Below are 12,494 nucleotides of genomic sequence, written 5' to 3'. Positions count from 1 at the left end.
TATGACACTTTTTAACCCAAATGAAGACATCAAAGACATATAACAATTTGTATCGTTATCATTTTCATTCAAAAGATCAATATTTATATCACCTGCAACAATTCAATTTTTATCTTTGGTATTATTCAAAACATTATGAAACTCTTCAATAAAAAAACTTTTGCTAAAAGAATGTAAACGATAAATGCAGATAATTGCATAACAATTATTTTTATAAGTAAATTTTATTCGTATGATATCCGCACTGATAAATTCAATTTTTGAGTGATCACACACAACCTCACTTTTTATGTACGCTGCTATACCACCAGCAGCGTAGGATTCGTTACAATTGGCATACAAAGTGTATCCATCAATATTATATAGACCTATTTCATATTCATAAATCCAGATTTCACTAACTATTATAACCAATGGCAATTTTTCAAGAGATTGAACATGAACTAACAAATCATTAAAGTTTTGACGCAAGCTTCGGATATTTTGGTGAATGCAAAAAGATTCTTCAGAATTGGGAATATTAATGTCATTATTACATACAATTAAATTATTATGGTAGGATGGAATGTTTACATGGAGATTCGAAAAATTTTGAGAACTCATTGCACTTTAATAAGGTCAGAAGAGCTTGTTATTTTGATAAAGTTATCCCCCTCTTTTTTACGCATGTAAACGATCCCATTCCGTGTCCACAGAAATTTATAATTTTTTGAAACTTTAATTGCTGCTGCTGTTTTAAATAGTTGACGTGTGTTGTATGACAGGCTTTCGTTGATGTACATTTTCTCCTCCAAAGCTCGGTTACTGCATACGGATGTTTTCAATTTGTGTTTTTTTTCATGATTTGCTTTTAATATTTTCTCTTTTAAATAACGAGAGACTAATTTCACATGCAAAATTTTGTTTGTGTTTTTTGCTGCTGCCACTGTCTCTGCCGCCGCCGCCGTCGTCGTCGCCTCTGCTGTTGTTGCATTGCAATTTGGAGAACCATCGTCCGAAGCTTTGCTTCGGTGTATTGTTTTTATATAGCAGTGGTCGATATCTGCCTCAGTGATGTTAATATTCAGTCCATCACGAAAGATTTTTAGAGCGATGTCAGTGCTCGATGATTCTGTATTGTCACAGGGAACGTTAACAATATCAATGCAGTTGGCTAATAGCTGTTGTTCGAGGTTGTTGACCCTTCGTTCCAAAGCTTTTATATTTGCCTCGCACTCTTTATTTTTAGTTGTGAGTGCATTTAGATGATTTTGTTGAAAGTTTTCGATGGCAATTACTTTCGCATACACCATTTCCAAAGTGATTTTTGTTGTTGTTGTTAGATCTTTTTGTCGTAGGCTGGTGGTTGTGTTGGAGGAGGTTGGCGTGGTGGCCGATGATGATGTTTGATTTAGCGGTAGAGACGCTGGTGGTGGAAGAGACGTTTGAGATGCCAAGTCTGCAAGAGAACAAGACGCTGGATTTCGTCTCTTTGATTGACACACATTACATTGCCATGGTGATTTATTTTTTTTCATGTTCTCAAGATCAAGAGCTTGCAAATTGACACATTTGGCATGAAAGTACTTATTGCAATCAGTGCATTTAATCTTTAACTCCCCTCTTTCAACTTTGAGCTTACAAACTTCACAAGACATTTTATAATTTTGAATTTATTAATTAGACTTTATAGGCAAAGGTAGAACAAAAACAGGAAAAATGTTCCCGACACGAGTGTACCCCACGACGACACGCTGAGAACTCGGTCTGGAAATCCGAAGTGCTACCTTGGCTAAGACGAAGTAGTGGTCCGAGTCGATGTAAGCTCCTCTGAAAGTTCGGACATCCATGATGCTGGAAGCATGTCTGGCGTCGATCGCAATATGGTCAATCTGGTTGACAGTAGATTGATCTGGAGTTCTCCAAGTTCGTTTGTAGATGTTGAGGTGTGAAAAACGCGTCCTGGCTACGTTGTCGGAAATGATGTCGTGCAGGCTGTTTTTTCCCGATTATTTCATTAAAGATGTCTTCCCTTCCTAGCTTGGCATTAAATTCGCCCAGGACAACTCTTATTATTAGTATTAGGCTTTTTGATGCTACCTAAATTAAGAAGAATATAGTTCGAGATGATTTTTAAAACTACAACCTTTTACTTTAATATTTCGTTTTAAAAAAATTCACGTTCTTACTTCTTATTTTTCAAAAAATCCTCATAATTTGAACTAAGCATGGATCTGTTCATTTATCTTAAAATCATTCTGAAGCAATTTTGCGAAAACGGCTGTTAACAGAAAAACGATAAAAAGGTACCTGATTCATTTTTAAGGTTATATCATCAAGTTTTTGGAATATATTGACAAACATTTAATAATAATGTTGAAAACGGGATAAAACAATGACAATCAAGGCTTTTCAAAAACATTTCTTAGATTTTCTTCATCACTGAAAATGATTTTTCGTTGAAAATCCGGATCAATTGATGTATTTCAAGGAACCAACCAGGGAAGATACGACGACGACGTTACTTTGATCGACTCACTTGGATTCTTATATTAAGCAAACTTTAGAAGCCTTTAGTCTTAATACCCAAAAGCGTTTAAAATCACTAGTGGAATTCCTTAGTCTATAAATTAAAGCTTTGTCTTGATTAACACTCCAAGAAAAAAGACGTGTATAATTTTTGTCATTAATAACAAAATGAAAAAAAGTAAAATCTTTTGAATTTTTGAAATACACAAAATTGCATAAAGTTAATAAAATTCCAAGAATGTTATTTATCTTATGGAAACACAACTAACTTAATTTTTAAAATTCAGTCCATGACGGGAACAGAGTTAAAATAAATTAAATCATTTCACGGTTACTAATTCTTTTATTTACATTTTATGTTATTATAAATAAATAAAGTAGACTTTCTTATTTTAATCTATACAAATATAATATTTTACTGTTTATTTATTTTCTTATTTTCTTTTTTATGTTTTTTTTTTGATTAGTTTATTTTATTTTGTCTTTAATAAAAATATTAACCTATTTATTTGCGACTTATCTGGTGGTATTTTTATTTTATTTTGAAATAATATTAAAACAAAAGTTTAATGAAAAAAAATTAAAATAATGATTGATATAAAAAAAGTAAATAATTTAATTTAATTCTTATAAATAATATTTTTATTTTTATTATTTTTTAATCGAAAGATAGAAGATCTAATTTTTTTTATTGAAAATTCATAACATTCTTTCATATAACCTATTCGCATAACAAAGTTGTCTAAATTTTTAATTTTATAAATTTATAATAATACGAAAAAAATTATTATTATTTTTAGTTTCGATTGAATTTAATTTTTGTTTATCGTAAGAATTGTATTCATTTTTGTTTTCATTTGTTTACTTTTCTGTGGTTTGTGCGGATGATTTTTGTTACGCTTTTTATGAATTTTTAAACTAAGTGTTATTTTTGAGCTTAATTGCAGACACTAATCCATTCTTCAATTTGGCATTCTTCACATTCGACATTGCAACACCAGTTGAATTTACAATGGCAGCGTTCCAAACGTTTTTCTTTAACTAAACTGTAGCCTCGGCCACAGCAGAGTGATGTACAGCCATCATTGGTAGTACTATTGCGATTGCACTTACGCCCGACCGTTCCTGAAAAGAATTAAGAAATATTTTGTTTTTTAAGACGATATTTGAACATTTTTGTTTCAATTACAAAATTTTAAAACATATTTAAATTTCAACAAAATTAAAATACACAATCGACTTACCTTGAATATCAGCGCTAAGATCACGTTCACAAAAATTCGGCGAACGCTGATAGTAAAACAACGCATTTTCTAGCTTCCTTAGCGACCTTACAGTACTTTTGTCTTGTTGTGGTTTTCTTTGTGGACGTTCGCTTCGCTCATTCGAATTTCCCATATTCGATTTTTTATTACGTGATCGCTTCAATACAACTATTGGTTCACCATTACCTAAATTCGATTGATCTACTAAAATGGCACGACGGAATTGATGTTTGAGGACTCTTCCAACAATATGAAAATCTGGTGCTGACTTCCAGCACGTCTTCAATTGACAACTGCCAGACATTCCATGGCATTTACAGCGAAATTCCATATTATTTGAAACGGCCTTAAGAAAAAACAAAAAAAAAAAACATAATTTTCAAATTATTTCGTATCCAAAAAATAGTAGAATTTAATTTTTACCATTCTTCCAGCATGATTATTGTGTAAATTAATTTTCGATTGAATATCACCGGCTTTTTCTCGACAATCGAGAAATAGTTTTGAGAATTCAACACCAAAATCCATGTTATGCGAACAACCACCCCATTTCCATCGGCTGGCGATTTTCGAACGTTCGTACTTTTTTTCCTCTTCAGGAGTGAGGATTTGATTTGTCTCGAGATATTGCAAAAACATTTTCTTCTCTTTGTCCAAACTTTGACGGAGATTTTTATTGAGGGTTTTACGATTAACCGACGGATCACAGCCACAAGACATTAGACGTCCTTGACTGCAAGCTCTTGCTACACTGTGTGCAACACCAGCAGCTGATATTGCAAAAGCAAATGCACTTTCCCGATAACCTGCAATTAAATAGTAAAAAATTGAGATACAGAAGTGTTAAGTTTTATTAAAAGTTATCACAAAAAATCAGTATTAGAAGTACATTTCTTTTTTCAGAATGTTTCGTGTCTAATAGTGCACTGGGGCGTATACATATTTATTTTATTTTATTGAATATTGTCAAATTGTTCATTTTTGTGTAACGTCGTTATTTTAGTTTGAATGATGATGATATGGAAGATGTACAAAATGGTTTTGAGATATTCTCTCGTCTAGAACAACTTTTTGAGCTTCCGATTTTTTTCGAAAACGGTTACTCAAACTTAACAAAAACATTTTAGAGGTTCGTAAATGTTTTTGAAGATAAAGCATTAGTTTTTATATTAGATTACTAGAAAACAAGGGTATATATTTTCAAAACTAAGTGTTTTATACTGTAGGCTTGTGAAACTATAAAGTTTCACTGTGAACGCATCCGTCATCCATTGAAAAATTGACAAAATGTCAACTTTAAGAACTTCTGTAAACAACATTTGAATCAGACCCGTTCATACAAAATTTACATTCAATACGCAAATCCCGAGTCAATTTTTGCATTTTTAAATAAATAAATTGGGTGGCGCAACAGTTCATGAAGAATCAGGGCCTAGTGACTTACAACTCTCAACTATTACTGTGTGCGTGTGGAAGGGACCTACAGTTTATATGTCGAATCCGAACGGCTAATTTGAGAAAACACTTTTTCATGACAAGAATTACTCTTGGAGGATTTGTCAATTCCTCGCAAGAGGCAGTACCCGTGAAAAAAGTTAGGTGGCACAGGCAGGGATTGAACCCAAGACATGACAGTCCAACTCACTAACCATCACACTAGATTTTGGTTAGGTTAGATTAAAGTGGCTGTCCGTGATGGTGTAGGCTGATGATTCTTGAGGCTGCGTCCTGAAGTCAATCAAACCAGCTTGAGTCCCTTACAAAAAGTGAAAGATTGATTGTGTGTTTATAATTGAGATCGTTAAGATCGTATTAGAAGAATTCTCCTAGGTAGGTCTTCCGTTTTCCAACTAGAGCAGGGCATGCACGGAGAAGGTGAAGAACTATTTACTCCTCTTTATTCTCCATCCATAAAGTTTCTAAAAAAGTAATTTGAGTATACGCCTAGACGGGGGCGTGCTTTACTATTAAGCAATGCCCGAAGCAAACACCTTGAGTGTTTTAAATCTAGTGTAGTAGTGTAGTGATGCTTGGCTTCTCTATAACGTCTTGACTTAGCAAACATTTGTGTACCGATTAATTTGCCAGTATTAGCCACACGTGGATTGTACTGAATCAATTCTGACTTACAATTTCCTGGAATGTCTTTTTGGCCCGGCACCAAGTAGAGGTGACTGTTAAACTTTTCTACCACCTTCATTTGAGATGAGAGGCCTGATTATCTGATAAAATATGGATATCAGCTATTGAAACCACGTGGAAAACAGTACAGCAGAATGAGAGACTACATTTGAGTCGTTTAGAGTACACCCCTTCACCAACCTTTGTTTATTCTGATCCATTTATATAAAAGTGTATTGACTCGTCTTCCAGCAATGCCTATCCTCTGGAAGGTACACAAATCTGTCGAAAAGTGAATTAACCCGTCCACCAACAAAATGGAGTGATTCACGTGCCTTCATGTTACAGTCAACAAAATTTGATTAACAGACATAATGCAAAGGCTAAGGTTAGGTTTTACGAATACCGTATCCCAATATGTTTCAAAAAATCATGCATCGTTTTAGTACATGCGGCTTCTTGAAAATCCTTTCTGATAGTTCGGGAAAATGTCTTAATATATATATATAGAATAGAATATATATATATAGAGATTTTATATAAAATCTCTACCTCGAACTTCTAAGCTTTCAATCGTTAAGCTCCAGAGCAATTCTCTTCTATTTCTTTAGTAAATTGTCCTCATCATCATCACCCTTTAACATTCTTTTCAACCATCACACATAGACCGACTTCTTTACTACTTAACTTTCAATAAATTCCAAGCTACAATGTGTTCTCGCTATAGTTCATCACTTCTTAGACCATAAGCTAATGGGAACATAAAAGTATCGCATTTTTCATTTATACTTTGTTTGTTTTCCAATTTGAAAATTTAAATTGAATCTATTGCTGCCACCGATAAAATGCCTAAATGTTTATTACATAAAAAGACGCGAGTTACTGATGTTGCTGTTGATGGTGCTGAATGCTTCAACTGAAGGCTGATGTTGTTGTTGCTAAATTCCCCTCTTTTCCGTTGACTAAAAAGTCATTCGACGAAAACTGACTACATATACACATCCTATCTCCAATAGAGCAACGACGACGATGTCCGACGATAGCTGTCTCGATTGTCCGTCTGTCGTTTAAATCTTTGAAGACATGTCGACGACAACTCTTCTTCAACTGAACTCTCCATCTTTTAACATATAATATGCTCAGCATAGGTCGTAGGTACCATTGTCGAAGAAGCAACAAAATGCCTTCCCATCATCAGCCACATAGCCATCCGCTGATCCCAATCCCAATTCCAATCCAAGTTCCAAGATCTCTGAGAATAAAGAGAGTGAACGATTTATTCAAATCCCGTTCTTACTCTGTCAAGATAACAATTTAAATTGAAATCGAAAGAAGAGATTCGGTTACAATATAATTTATAATGTGAATGCAAATAAATTACGTATCGTTGTTCTGGGGCTGTTGGTTTGTACCGTTTGTAGGTTCATATATATGTAGGTACCCTTTTGTATAGCCATATTCCGAATTGCCCCTGTGGAATGTGAAATTGATCGGCAAGCACTGCCAAGCCAGACGAGGCTCGACCAGGCCCAGAAGCGGTAGCAACAATGAAATCACTTCCAACTTAAGGTGGGTGCATGTGTAGTGCGCAATTGCTGCACCCCCTCCTGATGGTGCTGGTGGTACAGGATGGACAGGACAGACGAATGAACGAACGATGCGTCCGAACCGGACAGGACAGGGCAACAACTAAAGTCAAACATCAGTATTCTTCCAATTTCAATTTCCAAAAGGCTTCTGCATTACTTCAATGTGACATTGGCATTGTTTTAAGCTGTCCATCGCCCTGTCGACCTTCCTGTGTGTATAGTGTGTATGTATCGCGTCCACCCCCGACTCTCACCCTGTTCCAAAGGTGATGTCCTTTTTTTGAATCTCGCAGGTATTGTTAAATTGTGCTTGACTAAGAAGACTCAGAATCAGCTAAATTCCATAGCATGCAAACATTTTTCGGTTTACCCACGTAAGTAACTTCTGTCTTGATCATCAGCCTCAGTCTCTCAGTCTGTTATAGTCTCAGGCTCAGCCAGCATCATCAAGCAGTCTTGGTTGTCCTTATATTTTGTGTTTGTTGTTTTGTTTTTATTTTATTTACTTTGATCTGATATTTTCATGAAACTTTTGATCGGTAGTGTTTACAGAGGCATCGCAACTAGTAGAGAGGAACATCTCTCGGTTGTGATTGTGATACGTAAATCTGTCGTCTAAACAAACGACCAGAATAGGTGACATATCTCTTGGGGATGTGAAGTGAAATCGATCGAATGCATTGCGCATTTTGGTCGAGTTATTCCCTGAAGGTCAGAAGTCCATACAAGCAGTTTTAACCATATCAGCAAAGAGGAATACAACGTATTCGTATACGAGAACGAGAGTACGTTGTTTTGTTGCATCAACTAGAGTTGAAGTGATTTAAAAGTATAGAGAGACTTTTTTAAATCAGTTGCATTCGATCTTGATGTGTGTCTTTTGATGCAACTAACTTAACATGTTCAACCTATTTTGCTATCGAAAGTAAAACGGAATAGTATTAAGGGATTCTTTTGTCGATTCAAGACGTGATATGGTTGCAGGTCTGACGTAAATTGGTAAGGTATACATACATATTGATCTAAGTTAAGTAATTTACTAACATTAAGGTCTTTAAATTCTATTTTAATGATTAATTAACTTTTTGTTAGTCAGCTAGTTAAGCCATGTCAAAGTTTTTGTACTAAACGCTATTTTTTTTTTAAAAGAAGTCGATATGAAAGTTTTGAAACATTCAAACATTTTTTTTATATTTCGGCATTCGAAATGAAAGTTGGAAATTTTCAACTTTAACCTTATGAGTAAAAATGCCTATTTGAAAAAATACACACTTTTTTGTTTTTGTCAGAAAACAACAGAAAAGGTTAACAGTTTCTCAAATCTGATGATCAGTCGAATGATTTTATAGTTTCGAGATAGCCAGATTTTTTTTATTTTTTGTATAAAAGCTGTTACTCTTACTTATACGTAGCACCAACAAAGTTAAGAACCATATAGTACTATATGAACTTTGGATCATAGTGGCTTTGACAGACACAGTAGTGCGAAGATTTATTCTAGTTTACAAAGTTTTGAACAGCAGTAGTAAATGAAAATGTAATTCTTTCAACAAATTTCGATAAAGAACATTTCGAGTAGACCAACAAGTTTTATTTGAGGAAAGAAAGAGTAAAGTCACTTCAATTCTTTGGAAAATTATAGCTTTTTTTGGCAGTTGTGTGACAAAGAATTATACATCATTTAATTCAGAAATAAAGAGTATGTTGATACGATTTCTAAATATGTTAGGATATCGAATATTGCTGCTCTGAAAAAGGAAAGGAAGCAACATTTTTTCTATGCATATATTTAATTCGAAAGTGTGTGGGAAAATTATGCCCTTAAGGTGCTGGCCTTGATTTTCTATTCGTCATTAACACAAACGGAACACACAATTTTTGTTGACTATCCTTAACTTAACCATTGAAATGTTGGCAAAATGTTGTCCGATTGAAGCTTTCAGATCTTCAAAAGAATCACACAGGCAAACGCGAAAACAATATGATTTTACCGCTACGTGAAATTAATTGATTGTCAAACATTTTACATTTTAGTACCCGTGGCATGATGGTTAGTGGAGAGGTCTTGGGTTCGATCCCTGCATATTCTACCTAAAGTTTGTTTTACGGGTATTGCCTCTTCCGAGGAATTGTCAAATTTTCCAAGAGTAATTCTTGTCATGAAAAGAGTTTTCTTAAATTTGCCATTCGGATTCGGCTTAAAATTGTAGGTCCCTTCCATCCCTGAAAACAATACTCGCACACAGGAATGGTTGAGAGTTGTCAGTCACTAGGCCCTAGTTCTCAAACGGACTGTTGCGACACCCAATTTATTTATTTATTTATTTTACATCAATGATTTGGAAAGCTATATGATACGTTGCACGGTCTTGTTAGACGGTACGCCTTGGTTTCTATCTTCTACCGAATTCTAGACACAAATCCGTTTCATAGCTGTTTGTAGCGTTCACCGTTAACCGTTCCTCAGAAAAAATAAGAACCGATGATGCTCCACGTCAGTACTCCCATCTGAACGCTAGCCTTCGGGGGATAAGAAGGTTTCTCTTGAATCTACCCAGACCAGTGACAAATATTTTGTTCATTTACTTTGTTCTTATCACGGGTGATTTTTTAGCTATTGTCTTTTTGGCAACACTGGTTAAAACAGCCGATGCACGTTTCGTGTTTTGTCTGTCAAACATTTTCAGTTTGGTCTATAATTTAACCATGAACCGTCATACAAACTAACAACGCTTGCAAATCATTGAATTTTTTTTATCAAAATGCGTGGTCTGTTAAGAAAGTTAATCGGGTGCTCTTTCCATTTTATGATTAGTTAAATCGATCCACTGAAGCGGCTATTGGGGCTATTGTGACCTAATATTGAACCAAATTTACATTGTTGGACATTAAACCACCAACACGCTTACGTAACCAGTGTTAATGATGACCGTCAGTTATCGATTCGTCGCCGTTTGCAGCAATTGGGCCTTTGTTACTCAACAACGTGGACAATTTTGCTGAAAGATTTAGGTGTGATGCCTTTCAAAATAGAGCTTGTGCAAGAATTAAAGCCGAACGACCTACTGGTCGTCCTTTCACCTTTTGGCGAATGGGCTCGTGGAAAGTTGGCTGAAGATTCACTTTTTTACCGAAAAATTGTGTTCAGCAACGAAGCTCATTTTTGGCTCAATGGGCACGTAAATAAGCAGAATTGTCGATTTTGGAGTAAATATCAGCCAGAAGCATTTGCAAGGGCTACCAATGCATCCAGAAAAAGTGATAGTTTGGTGCGATTTATGGGCTGGCGGGATCATTGGACCGTACGTCTTCAAAAATGTTGCGAATCATAACGTAATTTTGAATTGTGAGCACTACCGTGAGATGATATCCAACTTTTTTTGCCCAAAATGCAAGAGCTTGACTTGCATGACATGTGGTGCCAACAAGACGGTGCCACATGTCACACAGCACGCTCAACAATGAACTTATTGAGAGGCGAGTATGGTGAACATTATATTTCACGTTCGGGACCGGTCAATTGGCAGCCTATATCGTGCGATTTAACGCCCTTACACTATTTTTTGTGAGGCTATATTAAAGCTCATGTCTATACAGACAAATCTGCTTTAATTGACGCGTTGGAAGACAACACTGAAAAATTTTTTCGTAAGATACCCTCCGAAATGTTGGAAAGAGTATGCCAGAATTGGACTAAGCGGATGGACCATTTAAGGCCCAGTCAAGGTCAACATTTGCATGAAATAATCTTCAAATATAAAATTATTTGGACCGTACTATCGATTCAAATAAAGACTTCATGCATTTTTCTGAATTTTATGTGTTTTTTTGAAATACTTTCCTATAGCTTTTTAAAAATCACTCTTTACTTATTATAAAATAAGTCATCAGCCGTTGAGGCTAAAATAAGCTTAATTTTTTACAACGTTTACGAAACTTTCGAACTGTAACCATGTGAGAGTCGCCATGTCGAAAATGCGCTCTATTTGGTAGATCATTCTTTTATGGTGGTTCGTTATTTAACTGAAAGATTCGATTCCCCAATTGAAATAGAAATGGTGTTATGATTTTCTGAAAATTTTTTATGTAAAAACAAATTTATAACACTTTTTATAGATTTTTGTAAAAACGGTGCAACATTAAAGTTTCAGAGTAGTACCGGAATACCACCATCTTGCAAACAATTTTCGCTTGTGTGTTGATTTATATGAGCTTAAAATCAGCATTCAACTTTTTTCAAAAATTAGTAATTTGTAAATAATTGTAGTTGTAGCTTCAGTCGAAAACAAGGTTTCTTTTTTGGAAATGTTTTAAGCGTGAAATTGTTTTTATATTAAACTTAAGTGAAAAACTGACCAACAACGCGTTTTTTTATTATTATAAAAATGCATCTCATGTCTGAAGATGATTTGTTCCTTGACATGAAATTTTAATACTTAAGGTATAATTTTGAATTCTTTTCTTTATTTGATTTGATGAATCGAAATGTTTTATTTTTTAACCTTCCCAGCTTGGAGTGTCAACAAAATTCATCCAAATTATCCGTTGTTTATACACAGATACTAAAGTTGCAGTATGGGATTGCAAAACATATTCAAAACCATTCAAATCATTTACTTGAATAAAGCAGAATGTCTACTCAGTGCTCTACTATTTGCTCTTTTTATTAATGATATAGCTGCTCACATTGCAGGAGGTGTCCGAATTGCGGGTATCGTAATAAATGTTTTACTCTACACCGATGACCATCTCTTGTTATCTGAATCAGCAGAAACTCGGCAATTGATGGTAAATCGTCTTACGGACTATTGTGTCAAGTGGGGTCTAGTCATCAACACTCACAAATTAAAGGTCTTTTCAGGTTCCACTCAAAGTGAAGTTTGGAACACCTGGATATTTAATGGAAGTCGTTTAGAAGTATCGAAAAAATACAAGTATTTGGGAGTTTTACTAAATCCAACCCTGGAATTCAGCAAGCACCTTGTAGAAAAAGCAAAACCTTCACAAAGCT

The 12,494-nt window shown here is 34.8% G+C and overlaps 1 protein-coding gene across 1 annotated transcript in view; it reads right to left on the bottom strand.

Moving 5' to 3' along the window:
• Positions 1 to 3,314: 3,314 nt before the first annotated feature.
• Positions 3,315 to 12,494, bottom strand: part of LOC129950744 (protein Wnt-10b) — an 84,110-nt gene continuing 74,930 nt past the window's right edge. Inside the window, exons 4-6 of the mRNA XM_056062666.1 lie at positions 4,197 to 4,579; positions 3,753 to 4,119; positions 3,315 to 3,633 (exon numbers count right to left, since the gene is read on the bottom strand). Of these exons, the coding sequence (XP_055918641.1) occupies positions 3,446 to 3,633; positions 3,753 to 4,119; positions 4,197 to 4,579 (938 nt within the window). The 3' untranslated portion in view covers positions 3,315 to 3,445. The remainder of the gene's footprint in view (positions 3,634 to 3,752; positions 4,120 to 4,196; positions 4,580 to 12,494) is intronic.

This window comes from Eupeodes corollae, chromosome 3, assembly GCF_945859685.1.
Source record: "Eupeodes corollae chromosome 3, idEupCoro1.1, whole genome shotgun sequence".
NCBI lineage: Eukaryota > Metazoa > Arthropoda > Insecta > Diptera > Syrphidae > Eupeodes > Eupeodes corollae.
Note: the sequence above shows the minus strand (reverse complement) of the source record. Positions and strands in the feature narration are given on the sequence as shown.